Source organism: Coptis chinensis, chromosome 4 (assembly GCF_015680905.1).
Source record: "Coptis chinensis isolate HL-2020 chromosome 4, ASM1568090v1, whole genome shotgun sequence".
NCBI classification, from domain to species: domain Eukaryota; kingdom Viridiplantae; phylum Streptophyta; class Magnoliopsida; order Ranunculales; family Ranunculaceae; genus Coptis; species Coptis chinensis.
The window spans coordinates 10,636,598-10,659,582 of record NC_141459.1 but is presented as its reverse complement, the minus strand read 5'-3'; the positions used below and the strand labels follow the sequence as shown (position 1 = coordinate 10,659,582).

General features: G+C 35.9%; 2 protein-coding genes across 4 annotated transcripts; both read left to right on the top strand.

Moving 5' to 3' along the window:
* Window positions 1–6,668: 6,668 nt before the first annotated feature.
* Window positions 6,669–13,656, top strand: LOC147501820 (putative pectin methyltransferase QUA2). Of its 3 annotated transcripts, none has more exons than XM_086606811.1 (9): window positions 6,669–6,923; window positions 7,515–8,229; window positions 8,312–8,444; window positions 9,777–10,017; window positions 10,152–10,374; window positions 10,525–10,700; window positions 10,806–11,109; window positions 12,088–12,226; window positions 13,093–13,656. In XM_086606811.1, the coding sequence occupies exons 2-9, from the start codon at window positions 7,523–7,525 to the stop codon at window positions 13,258–13,260; spliced, it is 2,091 nt and encodes a 696-aa protein (XP_086462937.1). In that variant the 5' UTR covers window positions 6,669–6,923; window positions 7,515–7,522; the 3' UTR covers window positions 13,261–13,656. The 3 variants fall into 3 exon arrangements, with proteins under 3 accessions (XP_086462937.1, XP_086462938.1, XP_086462939.1); XM_086606812.1 differs by having other exon boundaries at window positions 6,711–6,923; window positions 7,512–8,229; XM_086606813.1 differs by lacking the exon at window positions 6,669–6,923 and adding an exon at window positions 7,047–7,183.
* Window positions 13,657–15,882: 2,226 nt separating this feature from the next.
* On the top strand, window positions 15,883–21,606 carry MBD8 (methyl-CPG-binding domain 8). The gene is given in 6 exon segments (XM_086606810.1): window positions 15,883–16,875; window positions 17,718–17,859; window positions 17,934–18,925; window positions 18,927–20,124; window positions 20,231–20,272; window positions 20,982–21,606. Coding segments are annotated over 6 exon segments (3,867 nt in total). The 5' UTR covers window positions 15,883–15,943; the 3' UTR covers window positions 21,543–21,606.
* Window positions 21,607–22,985: the final 1,379 nt, after the last annotated feature.

Sequence of the window (22,985 nt, the reverse complement as noted above, 5' to 3'; positions counted from 1 at the left end):
TCAAGTTATCAACCAGGGCTAATTTAGTTCAAAATCAAAGTAATTAATTGTCTCATTTAATGAATCTATACAGGTATATATATAGTGATGAATCCTTAGATTAGATCCTACAATCAATCAAGCAATTCTTATAATTACAAGTCTAATGAATCAGCCCACTATCTCTAGAATATATTGGAAAGAATAACACAAGATTATTAATTACAAGGATATGTGAGTATCAGCCCACTATCTCCAATGTTTCAACAAATTTTGAGATTACCATTGCCCATAGCTAATCCCGTAAAAAAAATTTTAAGGGATGATTATCTGAGAAAATGATATCAGATGAATTATATTATATATTAACGCTTATGAAATTTGTTTAAGATGATTTATAACTTTCTATCTTGGACTCCTTTTGTAAGATTACATTATCAAGTATATCCCTCGTTTCGAATTCAACTAATGAGGTTGATCTTACAATGAAAACGTTTTCACCAAAAAAATGTGTCGGATTTTTTTACAGATGCCAATTTAGTTATTGGTTAAGAATAGCAAAAAGGAAAAGGAAAAAAATAATAATACAATAGACAATAAAGTAATAAAGAGAATTACAGATGCAAATTTTTTTTTTGGCAATTACGCAAGGCAGCAGAACTGTGAGAACATTTTTGAGTTCATAATTCTTCCAATTCTTTTTGTGGGGTCTTCTTCCAAGTTGCAAAATAAGATAACACCTGAAAAACACACTTTTACCCATTTTTGCTTTGTACTGAACTAGTAAGCCTTTTATGCAAAGGCTAAAATGTTTGTCAAGAGTCAAGACTCAGGACTCAGAGTTCAAGACACATTGCAGTATTGGATGTTCAATGAGTCAGTTGTGTGTCCTCTTGATTCTTGAAGAATGCTGCTCATGCAGATGTTAGGACCTACTTAATCATGGACATTTTCTGAACTGTATAATTGCAGAATCAACACTGCACGTTGGTCAGTCGGTGCATCTTTATGTTTCATAGGACCCAAAATCATTTCCCATGTACTTCACTTTGTCTGTTTTCAGTTTTCATTTCTTTACTATGCTTATACTAATTGCGCTTAATTAGGTTAATAGTGCGCGTACACTATCCCTCCAAACAAAAGCTAAGAACAAATTGGACCTCCTTATTGGATCTAAATATCTACTAGGACAATCCTCTTTCATTTTCTACTAGGATATATCTATTCGAAAATTAGTCTTTTCTTAAATTAACATAACCAATACGACAATCTACAATCCAATAATACTTGAACACAATCCATTAAATTGAATCGGTTGTTTACAATGTTCAAGAAGCCTCACACAAATCTTAGGTTCGACTGAGTAATCCTCTTTGGAAAGCTTATTAAGTTTATTACGTTATTCTAGAAGTCGACCTCATCACAAATCCTAGCTTGCTCGCATAGTGTTAATAATATTGGTTGCAGCATAATTACTTTGGATTATTTCCACTTCCAAACACGAATTCATCTAACAGATCTTTTTTTTTCGATAATTGACTTCCATTCCTTTAAAATCTCATAACAGGAGTTACATACTAAAAATCCAATTTGGAGGAGGTCCAGTTCCTACATATTTTGCTGCTCACTTGGCTAGTTTATGGAACTCTCCATTGATGTTACGTCTTATTCAAAAGAACTCAGTATTGGACCAATTATTTATATTACAAACTTTAATTATTTATATTACTGAAAGTCCCTTGTTCCGTTCAATTTAAGTTTCATGCGGTTATTGGTGCATTTACAAGAATTTGTTGCTTTCATACTTTGAAGATCACGGACTCATAGCTACATCACTCCTTTTTTTTTTTTTTTTGGTACTCCTTTTCATTTTTGTTTTTCGTAATATGCAGGTATGCATCTAAATGACCTTAATTTGCGACTTGCATTTAACTATATAAATTCTAAAGTACCATCATGATGTGAAATTTATTGGTCTATTATTTGGAATCATAGTTCGGGATTTCGGAATTTTTGGAATTCCGATAAATCTAAAAATTGAAATCTATTAAATTTCGACTTTATTACATTTGGAATTTCAAATTTTTTTGAAATTTCAGATATTTCAACTATATATTTGAAATTTTGTTTTTTTGAAAATCGAAATTCCGACGAAATTCCGGAGTTTCGTTCGGAATCACGAACTATGATTTGGATAAACCTAACTATGTCGTAAAAAGGAGCCATAATTTGTAAGCCTATATGACTATATAACTCAAAAAGGGAACATGTATGATGGTGAATTGTGATTCGAGTGTGTTAGCCAAAAAAACAGATTTGTGATTCGAGTTGCAAAAATAGAGAGAGTGAAGTGTTTGGTTGAAGTCAAGTAACTAATATAAATGGTGGCAATGTGCAACTAAACATGCCACATGCCTTTGCTTCCTATTTGAGCTGTGGGCCTTATAAAAGACCTTGGTGGCAATTCTCTAAGTTATGTTCGAACTTTAGAAGACAAAGTGACCCTCTCAAACATTTGCCTTAGACCTTAGTTAAAAGCAGAAACAAGAACATGATGTGCTTTGATTATCTTTGGAGCTTTAGTATGGTGCTAAAACATGTTTACTCACACTGAATCAAATTTTGAAAAAGAAATCAAAGGCATCTTTTCTAATATATTGGTCAATACTTAATACCTGAAAATCTTCTAAGGCTGAGTCCAATGGCTTCCTATCCCCTTAAAGTTAAAATTCAACATATTTTTTCTTCTCTATCATTAATTCTTACTGCATATATCTGAAAGATTTTACTCTCATCTTCTGATAGGATCTGATAGAGAAAAAATCTTTTTAGATATACGCAGAGGGAATTAATGAAGTAAAAAAATATGTCGACTTTTAAATTTTTTTTATGATAGGAGTCATCGACTCAAATTTAGAGGACTATGGGTGTTTGAAATTTGAATTGTACATGCGATTATGCATGCACTTAGGGGTGTGTTTCGGCCGGATCGAACTAAACGGATTATGATCCTCCCGATCCGATTTTTTTACTAAATGTTATTATGCCATGCCAATCCGATTCAATTTTTTTCAGAATACTATTACTTTTGCCGAAATCAGAAATTTTGGCTAAATTTGAAAAATTCAATAATCGGATTTTTTTTGGGTGGAATTTGAATTTTTCGGATGAAATTAAAAAATTTATGAAAATAGGAAATGATTTGAGATGTTATCTATTTTTGACGTGATCTACATATTGATTTGAGATTGAAAGAAGGGATGGCTTGAGTGTTCAAGGGTTTGAGAGTGCGGTTGCTTTGAGTGCTCAAGGCTTGTAGGGGTTGTATGAGAGAGTGCGGTTGCTTTGAGTACTCAAGGCTTGTAGGGGTTGTATTCTAATAATTGTATAAAGATTAAAAACAAGAGTTGGGTTTTCATGAAATCCACTATATAGGCCAACAAGTGTGAACTTAGATTACATGAAATCTACCATTTCAGAAGTTTGAGTTTTTTTTTTTTTTTTTTTTTTTTTGCAAGCCTGTTTTAAATGAGATCAGTAATTCTTTTGATGTTGGCGGGGTTCGAGCCCAGACCTATGGTATCATCACCCAAATGTTTTACCGACTTTGCTAGTCGGCACTTACTCAATTATGTATAGCAGGGTTTGAACTCTAGACCTCTGGTATCATCACCCAAATTTTTACCAACTAAGCTAGAAGGCACTTAGGTTGTGTTTTTTTTAATTCAGTATTCAGAGCCTCTTAAACTTAAGTTTTAAGCATTCAGAGGCTCTAAACTTGTTTTTTTTTTTTAAGTAATTTAAGCATTCAGCACCAAAAATTTCCCCTGAATGTTGAATTATAATACTTGAAACGAGGAAGTCCCTTCTTGCCCTTTCTCAAGAACTCAATCTCAGGAACTCATCTACTTTTTTATCTTGATTTTTATGGGTTCAAAATAAGTTATTCAAAATTTAATGTTGGCGTCAAGGGTTTTTTCATTTTTTGGGTGAATGATATCCACTTTGTTAAAAATAGAATTACATGTATATTTTATGAAAGTAAACAAAATATGAAAATAAACCATTAAAATATATTTGTGAAGGCATATTTTAAATAAATTTATTTATCATTTCTTTTCTTCGATAATCCATCTCCCTTCCTCAAGTATAATATATATTTTGTTTTAAAATATAATATATATTTTAAATAAATCAAGTTAATGTTTATATTAAATAATATATATTTTAAATAAATCAAGTTAATGTTTAAAATAGATAGCATGGGTAAAATTGTCAGAATGATTTATATTCACCTTTGAGTCAGGTTATTCTAACATAAAACAAACATGTTTTTTAGAATTTAGTATTCAGATAATAGGCCATTTAGTATTTAGCATTCAGCATTTAGAGACTCAGAAAAACAAACGACCAAGTGTGAAAATTTGTTGATATAATTCGGTAGTATTGGATATATAAATCAAAATTATCAGATTTATTTATCGGCTTATTCGGATGAAAAAATCAAAAATTCAAATAGCATCCAATGCTGATCCGAAATTAAATCGGATATTTCGGGCAATCGGAATAGGGACATATTGGTGCCAAATCCGAGAATTTTTAGCAGATTTCAAAATTTTCAGAATTTCGGAAAAAAAATGGCACCCCTACACGTACTGTTGTATTTTCAGCAAGAAGCCAAGGACTTCTTCCAAAGCAGGCTTGTCAAGATTTCAATTTTGCACACAAATCAAATGCTCTTTAATGTGTTATTTATTTATTTGCTTTATACAAGTTGTAGAAAATAAAAAAGGCTTAATTTAGTGTTTATGAGAGCTCAGACTCAGGAAAACAGCAACCGAATTGACCTTTTAACCTGGGAGTTCTTAACTTGTAACTTACGTGTTAAAGTTTTTGTTTAATGCCAGAATTAAGTCTAATCCCCTTCCTTCTTTAACTGAATGGCTCAGGTCAAATTTGGATTAGAAGACTGTGCCAGTTGCAAGTTGGTAACAAAATTTGTTTAACCTTGTCAACGCCTTGAATAATTCTATTTATTAAGTTTTTATTTATTAGAGATTCTTATTAGAGATTCTAAAGAAATAATTAAAAATACAAAGAGATCCCGTGAGACTTGTGCAGATCTCTGCTTCATTCACGGACGCCTAGTTACTTTACTCAGCTACACCCGATCTTAAGATTTTTATTTCTTATACAGTCGAGGGCAACGGAACGTGGCAATTATCTAACAGCAAAACAGGCACAGACGCACAGTCTTTGTTGATCGCGCTTTGGGTAGTCAAAGATTGTAGATTATATTCTATTTACTGGTGTATGGGATAATAGTTTTACACAATTACCAACACGTACCTTTATACCTAGATAACATGCAGGCATACATCGACAAAATGCTGCACACATTCACCGACACGTTCATCTTCCATTCCACGGTCACAGACATGGAAGCACAAGGGTCCAAAATAAAAATTTCCTCAAGTTACCAAACATGAGCCCCACTGCCCCACTGCCCCAGTACTTTGATTCTTTGATTCACATGTGATGGTAATTCCACATGTGATTCCTATGATTCCACGGTCACAGATATGATATGGTCTCAACTATCAATACCTTATAATCTAAGAGGTGCAGCTGAACTAGTAGTGTTTATTTGAGTGTTTAGTGTTGGATGAGATAGTAGACTAAGAACTTAGTAAAGTGCCGTTTTATTTTTTTTGTAAAGAGTTGTTTAGTTGAATTGCCAAATGACGATGAGATTATGCTGTAGTAGACTTTGGAGTATCCACCCAGACTTAACCTTTGTTCTTCTTGCCTAAAAACTTATTGCACACTCACAAAAATAAAGAAAAACTTCAAATAAAACCCCAATACAATGTAATCTTAAAACATATTGTTAATCAAACTCCCAAATTAATATACCAAAACAACCACATATATATTTCTTTTTCTTTGAAAAAATTTACAAAGAAATATTACATAAAACTTTTTAGAAGAACAATTTGGAAATCGCCGTGTTTAGTTTTTGTTTTTGCCGTGTTTAAATCATGACATAATTTCATTTTTTTTTTTATTTGTCGGTCCTTTTCTTATTTAGTATGATTTTTTTTTTTTTTTGGTAAAACTAGTGTGGTAGATTTTGAAGATGAAAGTGGTGGGTTTTAACTTTGAATAAATTTTTGTTTAAGTAAAAGGTGCTTTGATTTTCTTATTTAGAATTTAAGGTCTACAGGCTTGGGCTCAAAAAATAGGAACCAAACATAAAAAATCGGGATAGTGCACCCTAACCCATGAATGGGTTGGGCAATACAGGCTACCAAACAGGGCCGACATAATTTAACATTTCAACCAAACACCTTTCCAATAGCAACAATAAACAAACATGTAACTTTTCTTTTTTCGATTTTCTTAAGAGTAAAATATTATATAACATTGGAACGAAAGAATTATGAAAACAAATTTCGAAAATTATGTATGCGTCAATATGAGATGCATATTAACTCCATGGTGCCAAAATACGTTAATCTTTAAGGTTTTAATGCACAAAAGACCATAATATTATTGTCCCAGTATTTGAAACTGAGTTTTAATATTTCTTGGTAGTATATTGCCATCAATCACATATCACACGAGCTGTATCCCATTGTTTAATATCATTTACTCATAAAAGGTATTTCTTAACACAAATTAACATCATAAAAATAGTTCAACACCTGCACTTACCAACTTAACAAGTTAGCTAAAAGTAGTGTAGTTAATTAACTGCATAACTAACTCATCTCTTCAACTTTATAAACAAAGTTGAAAAATGAGTAAATGACTAGTTTTCACTTCACATTCTCACTACTAATAACTCAGTATCATCTTCAAACTTCAAATCACAACAAGAGATTCTCAGTGTGAAATGACTGGAACAGTGGAGAGTTTCTTTTACTTGTGCCATTAATAAGGTACTACTTTATGAATTATAGCTCTAAAGATCTTACCTTTTTGTTTCTGAAATGATCTATTACTCATTTTGTACTTGTGGGGTTTCTTTACTTTATACTTACTTTGGTGATATAAGTTGTTACATGTGAACTGGATTGAATTCAACATACCTCTTTTTTCTTCTTAGTTTGGAGTGATGTGTTTTAGTACTGTTCTTGTTTTGTTTTTTCATTTCTATGTGCTTGAGGACTTACCCACACTGATAAGTTAGCTTAGCAAGGTAAAAATATTGCATTTTATCTGATTATGGATCAAGTTGTGTATTGAAACTAGACTATTAGATCTTAGTTTGAAATACCCTTTTCTCAAAGTAGTCTGTTTTTTTGGCTTCTGTTAGTTTTCTGTATTTGTCTGCAATACCTATTTCTTAAGTAGTCTGTTGTTTGATTCTCAACTCTCAAGGAAAAAAGAAGTTGTTGTTTTTTGTCCCCTTTGAATTGTTTTATGGATTTGTGCAATACCCCTTTGAATTGTTTAACAAGAATGAATAGATCTTATTGGATTTACAAAGTTCACTGACTTCTTTGAATTACTTGTATGTGTTTTAGCAGGTGGGAGAATGTCGCGGCCACTTCATCGGGGTGGACCTGGAGGACGGGTCGCGGATAGCGTCCAGTACTCATTGGATTCACAGATGAAAGACAGAATAGAAAAGGAAGATGCGGATAAAACTCGTTCTCCTCGTGATGATGCATCCCTCTCATTGCGTTTCCTTCTTAGTTTAATCTTCCCGGACAAGTCCAAATCTAGTATTGGTGAGAAGAGTTTTGGATCTGATCCTTTCAACGTGGCAGGCTCTAGAAGTAGGCAGAACTTGGTTCTATTTTTTATCAAGTTTAGTTTAGTTATTCTTATCATTACTGCTCTTTCTGGATCTCTCTGGTGGACAATCTCCATTTCGACATCGTCAAGGGGTTATATACTTAGGGGGTATAGAAGGCTACAGGAGCAAATTATATCTGACCTCTCCGACATTGGGGAGCTGTCTCAAGGTGCATCAAGGTTGAAAGAACTAGAATTTTGTTCACAGGAATTTGAGAATCATGTTCCATGCTTCAACCTATCTGAAAATTCCGCTCTGGGTTATTCTGATGGTGATTTGTATGACCGTCGGTGTGGGCAAGGAATAAAGGAGAGTTGCTTAGTTCTTCCGCCTAAGAATTATAGAATTCCTTTCAGGTGGCCTACAGGGAGAGATGTCATTTGGGTTGGAAATGTGAAAATAACCGCTCAACAGGTCCTTTCATCTGGCAGTCTGACCAAGAGGTTGGTTGAAAGATTTCTTCAAATCCTCTGAGAGTTTTGTTATCATTTCGTGACTTGTGTTCAATTTTTCATATGCTTGCAGGATGATGATGTTAGAGGAAGATCAGATATCTTTCCGCTCTGACTCTCTCATGTTTGATGGAATTGAAGACTACTCGCACCAAATAGCTGAAATGATTGGGCTGAGAAATGAATCTTATTTCATTCGAGCTGGGGTGAGTGAGTTACTCTCTTATGATATGGTTATTTCATTTGGTAATTTAATAGTGAATAGTTGATCTTTGTGCACGTAACAATTGGAGATGACATTAAAATCACCAAGTTATTTAACCTGTTTTTCATACTTTGTCATAATCGTCTTTTCAATTGAAAATCATTTTCATCTTCTTATAACACTTTATCAAATGTATAGTAATGGGCATCTGGAAAACTATTTCACCTTTGTTTTCATATGATATGTGACTGGTTTGCTATGAACATGCTTGGCGAAAGTGAATGCAAAAAGAAAGTGACAGTACAGTGGATGCCTATAAGTAACAATTGTGGAACTCTTGAACAACCATATTACTACAATAATACTTTGCATCAGACTTTTCTACCTCCAAATTAGATTAATCACGATAATTGATCATTGTGTATGCAGTTTATGTACTAAGTACTGAGTGTTTAAGGTTTTGGTGCCAATGACTTTCCCATCTAAGTCGTACAGTATTTGTGTTAATTGTTATTAATTTTCCATTATCAGGTGTACTATATAAAAAAAACAACACAGCTTTGTTGTCCATCTTGTAAATCCACGAATATTTCGATACTTCCAACTGTCAAAGTACAATTCATTTTTGACTTCTGTTTTACTCTTCAACCGTAATTAGTAATTTCTAATATAGGATTACAGATGACAAAACATATGCTAGTCTGGTCTTGATTTTGTTGAGGTAGTCTTCCATTTTGCAACATGACTGACTTGAACCCATATTAATTTTGCATCAACACTTTGTACATATCTGGGTTTCTCATCAATGTTTATGTGGGAATGACTCATCTCATGACCTAATTTAAATCATTAAGATGTTTTTTCATAGTGATGTCATTGTTTTGATGCTGGTTTGGAACTATTATCCTCAAATATTGGTTTTGGTCTGTTTTTCTTTCAATTCATAAAGTGACGAAACAGAATTAAAGACACTTCTATGGATTTGGGGTTGGCATTGGCTTATTGATTCTTATATTCTATTTCTGGACTTTGGCAATAATTGTGCATGCCAGTTCCGTTTCTGATCGGTTCAGTTCCAGTTTCAGACTTCCCATCACCACAATGATTATTGATGGTTAGGTTCTGGTTCCATTTCTTGGTTTGATCGGATCCCAAAATCATAGACACGTTCTGTTTCCCATTAAACAAGTGGTCCTTGACACCCCTCAGCCTTACCGGTTTTGTAAGGATTATTAGTTTTACTTCTCATGTGTCTGATTGAGGTCCTTATTTAACTTAATTATGCATGAGGAACTAGGAACAATTAATGTTTACTTGTAAAGTTATTTCACAGGTTAGAACCGTCTTGGATATTGGCTGCGGATATGGTAGCTTCGGAGCACATCTCTTGTCAAAACAACTCCTAACCATGTGCACTGCCAACTACGAGGATTCTGGCAGTCAAGTTCAGCTGACGCTTGAAAGAGGTCTTCCTGCAATGCTTGGCTCTTTTAATTCAAAGACGTTGCCATATCCATCTCTGTCCTTTGATATGTTGCATTGTGCACGATGTGGTGTTGACTGGGATCAGAAAGGTATCTATTTAAACTCTCAAGTCTATACACTATCCTACAACTATTGAAAAGTAGATTCTTATAGTTAATTATTTGAATTAATGGGTTTGATATATATGAACTTACTCTAGGATTTTAACTATCATGTGATCCAGATGGTATTCTCTTGGTTGAAGCTGACAGAGTTTTGAGGCCTGGAGGATACTTTGTATGGACTTCACCGCTTACCAACCCTCAATCTCACCGTAACAAAGAGAATCAGAAGAAGTGGCTATTTGTTCTCAACTTTGTGGAAAATCTCTGCTGGGATATGTTATCACAGCAAGATGAGACTGTTGTGTGGAAAAAGACCAGTAAAAAAGATTGTTATACTGCTAGGTAGTTTTTCCATCAAATCAACAATGCAAAGTTGTTTGGATTTCATTACATCATAAGTTTTAAAATAAGACAAAGCAGCTTGTTACATTGTGATATGTGATGACCACAAACTTTACTGATTCAAAAGTTACTTATTGCATGTACCCATAGGAAGCCTGGTTCTGGACCATCTATCTGCAGTAAGGGTCATGACTTTGAATCTCCATATTATCAGCCACTTGAATCCTGCATTGGGGGTACTCATAGCAACCGATGGATTCCAATCCAAAAACGGACAACTTGGCCTTCTAGGGCTTATTTGAACTCGGCTGAACTTGATATCCATGGTAATTTTATGTGCTATTACATGCGATATTGTGCCATCTTATTCTGATTGGGAACGGTATATCCCTTAGCCTTGTTACATCTGTTAATCATTTTGTTTTTATCAGGTGTAAACTCAGAAGACCTTTCTGAGGACTCTATAGCCTGGAGCTCTGCAGTTCGTAACTATTGGTCTCTGCTCTCTCCCATTATATTTTCAGATCATCCAAAGAGACCTGGTGATGAGGATCCTTCTCCACCTTTCAACATGCTCAGAAATGTGCTAGACATGAATGCTCACTTTGGTGGTTTCAATACTGCTCTGTTGGAAGCAGGGAAAACTGTGTGGGTCATGAATGTTGTTCCTACGAGTGGTCCTAACTACCTTCCTTTAATCCTTGACAGGGGATTTGTTGGTGTATTGCATGACTGGTATGTGCCTTTCAGCCACTCTTTTCTCTCTGTTCCTCGTGCTTAGAGTTTTTGATGACCTTGGTCATTGGTCTATTTCACTTGCGTGACTCCTGTCATTTGGATCCTTGTTGTCTTCTATATTACTGTTTACAGCTGAATCACATTCAGATTCAACTGGATCCGTACTAATAAGTAGAGACAAATCTTCCATAGGCTACTCTCTTCCTCTGTGGTCCCCCTGGGTGACTGTCGTTTTTTATGCTTGTCAACTCCATTTATGTATACTTGCTTCACCACACCATTAGTAGCTGTCATTCTATTGATCCAGTCAGTTCTTTAGGATTTAACAAACTATCTGTATTTAGAAAATCATTAAGATCATTTCAATGACAAGAGAAGGATAGTTGTCAGAAATTGTAGGAAATAGGAATTATATATTGCAATTGGTAGGTTCTAGCTTAATTGGTTGTGTACCCCTCTCCTCATGGGAGAGGTTGCAAGTTCGAATCTCACCAAGTGTTGGTTGGGATTTATTTTTTGTGTAATTATGTGATGGGCCTTTGGGCCAAGCGAGCCGTCAGGCTAGAGACAAGGTGCTGCTACGATGGGTGGACCGAGGAGCAAAAGCTTGTCTTCATGGACAAGGTGGAGGCGGTTGGGTCTACTCAAAATGGCGCATCGGCGAGACCCTTCGGGGTTGATGAGCCTTCGGGCAATGTAAGCCTTCGGGCTAGGGTCCTTCAATGTAACCGGTGTGGGTCTGCCTTAACCCTCTAAAAGAGTTACTGATCTCATTTAAAACAGGCTTGCCAATCAAAAAAAAAAAAAAAATAAAATTGGTAGGTTCCTTCATCTTTATCCCTGTTACTGAGTTCAACTTCTGACTTCCTTGTTGGTTTTCTAATTTAAAATTTCAGTAATGATGATAATTAATGCATTGTAATTGTAGTAATAATAAGTAAATAAGTAATATTAGTTTGGGTTACATTTATCCAGGTGTGAAGCTTTTCCAACATATCCGAGAACTTATGATATGGTGCATGCAAAGGGGCTCCTGTCACTTCTTACTAGTCAGCAGCAAAGATGCACCACGCTTGGATTATTTACAGAAGTAGATCGGTTACTTCGTCCAGAGGTACAGTCATCTATGTTGTCTTATATTATGTGTAATATCTTTCTTGACAGCAACTATCAGTTGTCTCAATGCTTTATTGCAATGATATTGGAGCAAGTTTGTTAAACATATATAGATTACTTGGCACTTGACAGTAAGCATCATAGTGTTAGATGAAGATGCTTCACATTATATTGTTCTCTTTGTGATTCATGAATCATGAGTTACAGCTCTGATTAGTCGAACTTCCAATGTACGTTTTTAGCTGCTCTTTTACGTGGAGTTACGGACACAGTAGACAGTGATTTCCTTATACTCGTGAATATTAAAGTACATAAGAATGGAATATGATATCAGAAACACAGTTGTATTCCTTAACTTATAGAAGATCTGGAAAGTCAAACGAGACCAGACTGATTGGTTGATGACAATTTGTTATGTGTTTCAACTTAATATGAATTATCACTAAGAAAATATGTTTATTGTTAATTTTCTTTTATATAAAGGTGAAAATTTACCATATGCTCTGCTGCATACTGGCATGAATAGTAGTTGTTGGATTTGGTGATCCTCAAATAACCGGGTTTTGCGAGAAGACCGTGTAGAACGTTCACCTTGGCAGACACATACTACCTCTGTTCTCTTACAAGTTTAACCTGGATAGTGCGACCCTCTTATTGGTCCTACAACAATGAGCATTAAAGAGGGATGGTACGACTTTTGTATATTGGATTCACCATTTCGGGTCATATGTACAGATTCGAAATGAAATTATCAGACCCGATTAAAAGCATTTCTCTCTCTTCCCTTTGTATTAACATTTATATTTATATATAAATATATATTTTTTCCAGCTTGAAAAGCTAAACTTTGCCAAATCCATGCAGGGTTGGGTAGTACTCCATGACACGGCTTCTCTCATTGAAACAGCCAGAGCGCTTGCAACACGATTAAAATGGGATGCACGCGTGGTGGAGATTGCAAGCAACAATGAGGAGAGGCTACTTGTCTGCCAAAAACCTTTCTTCAAAAGAACCAAAGTAAATATTAGTTGATGGAACTGAAGAAGGTACATATTGGAGTTACTTTCTCTTTTCCTTGGACGTTACTTGTCCCTCAGTTTCATCATACACGGTAGAAATGAAATTTCAAACAGAAAAGGAACCAAATAGCAAAAAAAAAAAAAAAAAAAGGAGCACAATTGGATGGTTGATGGCATCGGGAAGCCTATGGAACCGTAAGGTGTCCATTGGAACAATGTAATTAAGAGAGAGAAAAAGGAAAAAGAAAAAAACATGGATGAGAATAGGGTGAATTTCTAATTACTTTTTTTAAATATATTTTTGTGCATTTTTTATGTTTCCCTGTAATGATATATACAAACATACATTTATTAGATTGTTGCAAAATTATGGAATAAACAAGCGATGCCTGCTGTAGTATATGAAGTATATCAGTGAGAAAATTTTCTGATCAATTGCAAACTTTCTTCCTTCCAAGCATTGTTCTTTAAATTTGACATTGCAAAATCACTTCGCACGCACTTGTTTCTTTTGGATGACCTTGGAGCTCAAAGCTCATATCCTTCAGTATGTGTTTAGTACTTTAGTAGTAGCATTGTTTTAACTGTGGTTCACCAACGGTATTGACATGGAAAGTTGGAAACCACTTTGGATAATGGTGATCAAACATCCAAAGTCTGCCGGTAATATATAAAGCAGAATGGTAGTCTCATAAACTTAGTCTGGGAGAATGTAAGGAGGGGTATGTTCAAATTACAGTGTGCAAGGAGGTCTCATGCCTTGTTTTGGGATTGATCATAGATCTAAAGTTGATGCCCATTCGTATCAGTTCAAGCACAGGTATATAAACCTAATTTTAAACATATTTTTCTTTCCTAAAAACATGTTTTTATAGAGTGGTACACGATATATTGAAGAAGAAAGATGTGCAAGTATAACTTTCACTTATGAAACGGAAAAAATAATAAAAGAAAATTAGAAGAAATGCCATGGAAACTAATGTAGATCTTACTGGCGGAAGCTTCAGTTTAATTGAATCTACACTTTAATTGAAACACAATTAAAAAACGACCTAAAAATCACTCTTTTATTGAATCTCTCAATTACAAATCACACACATAAACACAACTCCTGAAACCCTAACTACAAGCCCGTTATTTAAAGTAAACCTAGAAAGCATAAACCAATAAGAACACGACATGTGTACAACTAACTAATGGACTCAAACTATGGGCTTGGACTCAACTAAGGGGCTCACGCCCATGAAATGTAGAGGGAACATAGGCGCACGCCTATGACACTGACAGACTCGACTAATGTTCTACATCACTCTCCCCATGTTGAAGAAGTTTGTCCACAAGCTTGTTGACATGAAACCCACCAATATGCAAAAGCTCTTCATTCTTGTATACATCACCCTCTTGGGGTTCGGAGGAATTCGACCTCGAGTTTTGGCTTTGTATCTACTCACAAAGGGAATAATGCACCACGATGTCACAAATGTACACTGTATTTCTCTGCTTTGCCTTAGAGAAAATGTCTCAATGTTGGGCAGAAAAGGATCCACATAACCACTGTCGAAGAGTACTGACCCATGCAATATAGGAGGCCCAAATCTAGAATGTCGCATTGATGTTCCAGCAACTAATTGATGTTCACTAAAAGCCGTCCCAAAAGAATTTGTGTGTGTGCTTCCTTGGACCTGTTTGTCACAAGCCCATGGTGGTGAGCACTTCTTGCTAATGGCATTTGTAATCACGCGCAAGACACAACACAACGGCTTCAGAAGTTCCTTCCTTCTCTTTGTTGTCATCGATAACAACCGGTGTTTTACGTTGGGCTATAGAAGCTCCACCAACGATGGGGGGTTTGGGCTGCAAAAGCTCGCTTCTTCTAATCGATCAAACCTGTTTTGCATTAACGTTTCTTTCAACTCTTCTAATCGAGCAACCCGAACTCTAGGAGTTAATATGAATCAATGAGTTCTCCATGAATTCTTCATCTCTGACGTTGTAGACATATCTTGATCTACAAAAATAAAATTGGATTCGCGATGAACAGTAACTGAGTGAACAATAACTCGTAAATAGCACCCGATGAACAATGTTTTGTGAACAGTATTTTCGGTGAATAGTATCGCGAATAATAATCTCTGGAATTAATCTGCTCTCATACCAAATAATGTAGATTTTACTGGCGGAAACTTCAGTTGAATTGAATCTACACTTTAATTGAAATACAATTAAAAGACGACCTAAAAATCACTATTTTATTGAATCTCTCAATCACAAATTACACACATAAACACAACTCCTGAAACCCTAACTACATGTATTTAAAGTAAACCTAGAAAGCATAAACCAATAAGAATACGACATGTATCCCGTCTAAAGTAATTGCAATGATGACACTGACAGACTCGACTAATGTTGTACATCATAAACAAACAGAGTGGTACCCAATGTTGTTATAAAATTCATATAAAACACCCTCGGTTGATTTAAATAACAACACTCAATTCAAAGACAATTTGTATTTTTGAACAAACCAATCTACTCCTTTAGCATATATTCTTTCTTCTTTTAGATTATTATTATATCTACAAAACACGTGAATATCACGTGCATTTTCTTAATTAATTCTCCACCCTCCTCTAATTGAAAAAAAGGTTTGTTTCTCCAGCACCTCCTCTTCTCTTCTCTTCTCACACACCAAAATGACAATCGTAACCGTTGATTCATCCCAAAATCTAAATCCCAATGCAATCCCAGTCATCGATCTCCGTTGTTTATCCCAATCCGAACTAAACACCCTTTGTTTATATTCCTCCGCCGCCCAATCTTCTTCCAACACGTGTAACAACGACATCGTTATCCCTAAAATTGACCGGTCCGTTTTTAACGAAAGTGCTGGAAGCCGTAAACAGACCTACTCTCGTTTACGTCTTGCCGCTCCTCGTAAACCTGATATTTCCACAGTAGGCCGCGGTAGATATAATAATAACAATAATGCCACCCAACAAGTTCCTAAACCTCAAAATACTACTACTACTACTAGTGTCGATGACCCGGAGAGAAAGGAGAATAAAGAAATTGTTGCTGTTCTCAGAGGCCTTTTTGGGAAAGATAATACTGATATTAAGTTTAAAGAAAGCAAGGTTTTGAGCCAAGAACTAGCTACTGTGCCATTAGTGGTCGGGAGACTGGAGGAGCCCCGTGAGATAGTGTCCATAAATGGAGGGAAGAAGAGAAGGGGGAGGCCAAGAAAGGATGATAGGAAGTTAGGGAGGAGTAATAAGGTGAGGAGAGTAGCGGAAAGTGAAGATTTTTATGAGAATGTCACTATAAATGAGAATGTCGTTATGGAGATTGTCAATAGGAATGGGGTGGTTGTGGATTTGGCGGTTTTGGGGTCTAGTGTAGATCCATTTGGTGTGGAGTTGAGAAGGAGGACGGACGGTTTGACCACAGAGGAAGAGTTGTTAGCGTTTTTGAGAAACTTGGATGGGCAATGGGGTAGTAGGAGGAAGAAGAGGAAGGTTGTTGATGCTAGTGATTTTGGGGATGCGTTGCCGATTGGTTGGAAGCTTTTGCTTAGTCTTAAGAGGAAAGAAGGTTCCGTTTCGTTGTATTGCCGCCGATACATAAGGTACTTGTTTTGCTTTTGTTGTATGGTTATGGAAATTTTATATTTGTAATGTTTGGAAGTGGGATAGTAGTGATTTTGTGGAATGGTTTCATTTGTATGTCAATGTCTCTTTGTTAGTATGCATGTTTCAATAAATGAATTGCAGAGTTATAGGCTGGTTTAATGTTATATATGCGTATTGAACTTGTTTTTCAGATGATATAGATGAAAGATGCATTTTGAAGATATGCTGCTCAAATGATGCATGTTTTTCTGACATCAGTGGTTTTTAGTAGCCTAAAATCGTTTAGCAAAAACGATTGTTGTAATCTTTTTTGTGTGTAATTTTTCGAAATTCTTAGAATGAGTCATGGTCACTATTGACTTAAAGAAGTTAGACTGAACAAAAGGCCCCCCACCCCCCAAACACACCCAGACACATAAAGAAGAGCAAAACTAGTAATTAAATGAATAAGTATAAAACAACTCAATCAGTGAATGCAAAGGTCTCAAACACATACCTGCAAGCTGATTCTACTGCTTAGGCCAAAGAAGTAGTCCCTTGATGAGCAAATTTTGCTCTGAAGGCTCTGTTGTATGGTGCAATGGAATTTTTAGTGATTTTAATGTAGAATGAAAAAATAGTTTTTGTTTATTTTATTTTAAGTGCATATGAAAACATTTTGATACACTTTGTAAGTTGCTCATAATTTTTTTTTTCCCCTCTGTAATGTTGGATAAATCCCAGTATGTGATATCATATTCTGTTATTTTTTGTATAAGTTAATAGCTGCTGTCCTGCATCAATGGCACACATGATTTGTTTCTCACATCTCTTTTGTCTCTTCTTCGATATTCATTAGTCCAACTGGACAGCAGTTTGTCTCCTGCAAAGAAGTCTCTTCTTATTTGCTCCCCTATTTTGGATTTCAAGATGAAAATCATCCCAATTCTCTTCACAGTGATGAGAGTGAATACGATGCTTGCAGGTTGTCATCTGGAAGTGTAAGTTAAAATGCTTGTTCAAATTACTTAATCCAATTGAAAACCAATCGGTTAGATTTTTGAGTATGCAACAGTCTGCAGGTCTTACACATAAGGATGCCAGCACAAAGGAAGACTTGTCTTACTATGCAGCATCGTCTATTACATCGTATTCGGCTGATCATGAGAAGCAACTTATTTTATTGGGGACTGAAAATCTGGCTGAGGTTGAGATAAAAGACCTTTTAGAATGTCATATATGTAAAATGAACTTTGATGAGAAGGATGCTTATTTGCAGCACTTGCTGTCGTCACACCAAAAGAGTGCAAAGAGGTCTCGGCAGAGTAGTACATCAGTTTGTGATGGGGTGATAATTAGGGATGGAAAGTTTGAGTGCCAGTTCTGCCATAAAATTTTTGATGAAAGACGTCGTTATAATGGTCATGTTGGGGTCCATGTGAGAAATTATGTGAGGAGCCTTGAAGCAACACCTGGTGATAAAACCAAGCGAGTCAAGGTTAATCCATCATTCCTGAGTGGACTGCTTCCAGGATCCTCTAGAGTAGATCCATCAGTTGAGATGGACATGGGTTCTGATTTACCAATTTCTCTAGCCGGGAGTAAAGCAGATATTGATTCTCTGGGTAAGTTGGATGAGGGATCCAATTGGGACATGGGTTCTGATCCAACATTTTCTGCAGCCAGCAATAAAGCAAATATTGGTTCTCGTGGAAAGATGGATGAAGAATCAAATCAAGACATGGGTTCTGATCCAACATTTTCTGCAGCCAGCAATAAAGCAAATATTGGTTCTCGTGGAAAGATGGATGAAGAATCAAATCAAGACATGGGTTCTGATCCACCAACTTCTGTAACCAGCGAGAAAGCAAATATTGATGCTCGTAGCAAGTTGGATGCAGGATCCAATCTGGACATGGGTTCTGATCCACCAGCCAGCAATGAAGTAAATGTTGATTCTCATGGTAAAATGGATGCAGGCTTCAATCTGGAAATGAGTACCGATCCACCAACTTCTTTAGCTAGCAATGAAGCAAATATTGAGTCTCGTGATAAGTTTGAATGCAGGATTCAATCTGGAATCTTTGGTCGAGGCATCAGTTGAAATGGACAAGGGTTCTGGTCGAGTTACATTTATTTCCGGCATTGGAACAGATATTCATTCTCATCGTAAGCTGGACGAAGGGTTGAATCTGGATATTTATACTGAGAAGTCGAACTCGGAACAGAACTCTCTTCGTAGTAATCCAGATTCTGTGATTTATAATCTACATTCTTTACCTGCCAAGCCCAACGTTGAAAATGTGGAAACTTTTGATAATCTGATGTCCAAGTCCCTTCCGGAAACTCCAAGTCCCAAATCGAACTGTGAACCGAAGGTTGTGTCTCCTTATGGTAAAAAGGATATTCAGGATAGAAAAATAGTTGAAGATTTGAGTGGCGAATCTGGTGATAAACAAGATAATGACATTGAATTGACTGATGATAAATTGGGTAAGATTGATCAGACTAACAATAATCTAGACTGTGACCCCAAATCTTGCATGGAAACTACCACTGCCTTGTTCGACAATGTGGAACGTGTTACTTGTGAAAGTTATGAAGGAAAAGATGTTTTTACAAAAACAGCTGGTGGTGAATTGGGTAAGGTCGATCAGACTAGCAATAATCTAGATTTTAATCTCAGTTCTTGCTTGGATCCTACAGCTGCTTTGTGTAAGAATGTGGCATATGGTACTTCTGAAACTTACAAAGGAAAAAGTGCTTTTACAAGAACTAGTGATTGCGAATTGGATAAAGTTGATTTAATTAACAACAACCTAGATGGTGGTGACTTAAGATCTTGCTTGGAATCTGCCACTTCCATGTGCAATAATAATGTGGAAAATGGTTCCTTTGATACTTATGAAAGTAATGTGCTCACAAGCACCACTTTTGATATCAACTTGTCTGGCGCTAAGCAGGGAGAGGGTTCGTTTAGCTTTTCAGACCTCCTTTGTAAGGAGATAGCCAATGGTGCGGGGAATTATACAAATAAGGTTTTCTCTGCCAATGAGAAGGATCCGAAGCTTGATGAAGCCAAAGAATCTGGGTTTAACGAACTAGAGAATAGTTTTGGCATTAACAGATTGCAAGAATATCCTTTGATAGAGACTATTGGGAGTGCTGACAGAGAAAATATTATGCATAATTTGGTTGCCGACCCATCTTCACACTTGCTGCAGTCAGCAGGATGCTTTCCCACCCTGGACCTGATGTCAAACAAGGTATGGCATGACTAAGAATTATGCTCCACTTTTTGAATTAAAATAGTACTTTGGTCAGTTATCATTTATCCCTTTGGTTGCTGAGACATCTTTATCTTTGCTGCAGTCAGAAGGATGCTTTCCTACCCTCGACCTGATGTCAAACAAGGTATGGCATGATTAGGAATTATGCACCACTTCTGATTTAAAAACTTAAAATGGATAGAGGAAACATAGGTGTGTCTCTAGTGGGTTTGGCTACATATCACTTACTCCTTTGGGTTGGACCAACATGCTCTTTCAATTTGTACATTTGGTTCTGTAAAGTTACTTGTTCTCTGGTCATAATTTTAATTTAGTGCAAGTACTGATTAACAGACCAATGTCTGATTTAGAGTTAATTTCATCCTCTTCTTGAGGAAACTCAAACATACTGAGGAGTGATTGGATATGAAGAATAAATGTATGCTGTTTGGGACAAGAGAAAAACTAGAGAGAAGATTAGCCAATTCCTAACATAAAGGAGAAAAGTTCGGAGGTGGCTGGGGTTGGATACGGCTGAGAGTTGGTGTTTTCTTCTGTGGATAAGCACTAAGAAGACAGCCAAAATCTACTACTGCATTAGGTTTTAATCAGCCTATACATCAGCCTCTGTCTGTTGCGGTTTAAGTTCTTGATTGTTTTGTCACTTGTAAATTCCTGCCAATCTTTTATTTGTTATTACTTAAGCCTTGCACTAGGACATCTGCTATCCGACTAGTATTGTCTTTTCACTATTTTGTGTAGTAAGATGTTTTGGAAGCTTTAACTTGTTATAATGAAATTTGCCTGTGGTTTCTTTAGTAGGCTTAATAATTAACTTAGTATTCTTATTTCAGGGGCAAGTGGAAAGTGATAATTTTCCTCTTCAGAGGTTTGAGAACATGTCTAGTTTTGATGAACTGGGATTTGATGATTTGGCTCCTTCGAAGTTTGGTTTTGTGACTGGACAGGAATCGAGTTCTTTAACTCAGGTGCCGCCTTCAAAGTTTGGTTTTGTGACTGGACAGGTGTCGAGTTCTTTAACTCAGGCGCCTATGGATTTGGCATCTTCAAAGTTTGGGTTTGTGACTGGGCAGGAGTCGAGCTCTTTAACTGAGGCGCCTATGGATTTGGCGTCTTCGAAGTTTGGGTTTGTAACTGGACAGGAGTCGAGCTCTTTAACTCAGGCGCCTATGGATTTGGGTTATGATTCAGTTCTTCATGATGCACTTCATAGCACGGTTCAATTTGGATGGCAACCTGTCTTACCAAATAACAGTCAGCAACACACTAGTGTATGTGTATGGTGCAGAATACCTTTCAGCCATGAGCCTTTCAACCCCGAAATGCAATCAGATTCTGTAGGGTTTATGTGTCCTACCTGTAAGGCCAAAATTTCCGGGCAGTTATATTTTTAACAGACGAGTTGCCTGTTAATTTTGATCGACCCTGAAATATTAGTGTACTCTCTGTGCTTCTAGAGTTGGTAATTTTACCAGTGCCACTTATGTCAGCCTTCTTAGATGGCAAGTAGCCTTCATGGATGGTACTTGGTAGCATAAGATAACAATGCCATCCTGAATGTAATTATTGTAGGCATTTTAGACTAGTGGTAGAAAACACAGGGATACTAGAATAGTATCAGTGTACTACAGATTTTAACTGTTTTTCTTTTTTTTTTCTTTTCGTTAGAGCAAGTCCAATGAAGGGCTGCTAAAAGGTGCCACATAGGCTTTTTCAATCACATTTTTTTTTGCAGCTGTTAAGTTCGGGAGACAGACAGACGGCGGAGTTTTTGTGGTCTGTACGTTAAATTGCAAACTCTGTCGTCTGTACACTCAGATGCTATAACGTATGAATTTGTTCTTAATTCACTCTTTCAATTCCTCAATCTCTCACCATGTTAGGAAAATAAAATAAAACAAAATATTAACATTAGGAAAATAAAATAGAACGTTAAAACAGAGCATTAACATTAGGACATTAACTTAACATTAGGAACATTAACAGAACATTAATATTGTTTTATTATTCAAACTTTTAAAAGTAAACATAACATTAACATTAGGAAAATAAAATAGAATATTAAAACAGAGCATCAATCTTCATCCTCATCATTTTCATCTTCATTTGTTTTGTTATTACCTTTTTCTTAATAGTATGGGTCTCGAAGCTATTCATCATTTTCTTTTTCTTCTTCAGTTTCTTAGTCTGAATACTCACTGGTAGGGCAATTCGACTAGTGAGACCATTTGGGGATAGCCATGAAAGCAACTAAAGAAATGAAGAAATATGTGAGAGGAGACGTTGTTTTTTTTTGTTAATCTTATATAGTTTGAGGATGGTTTTTATATAAGCAAAAAAGTTGTACAAACGATTAAACTTAATGGTGATTAGCAAGAAAACGGGAAAATTTAATGGTGATTGATAAGAGTAAAAACTATAGTTTTAACTTCTTAATAATATTACATTTAAACCAATTATGTGTATAATAAATAAGAGTTAGTATTGTTTACGTGCTTTTGTATATTTCAGATATTTGAGTCAAATATGTGAAGAAATATGTCACTTTTGCAAGAGAAGGGAGCAAATGTTGATTGCTAAGAAGTTGTATGGTTAAAACCCAAGTTTCAAGGAGAATAAACCTTTTTAAAGCCTAGTTAAAGTTGAAAAGTCAAAGTCAAAGTCAACGCGGGTAGAAAAAAGTAGAAAAGTCAACATAACTTCCGCAGGCCGTATCTTTGGACTCAGACCTCGGAATTGGGCCTATTATATGTCAAAATGACCGGCTCGGAAAAAGCTTTCTAATAGTCCAAGTCTTGACCCAACCAGAGTAATAAAAGTGATGAAAAGGGTGTTGA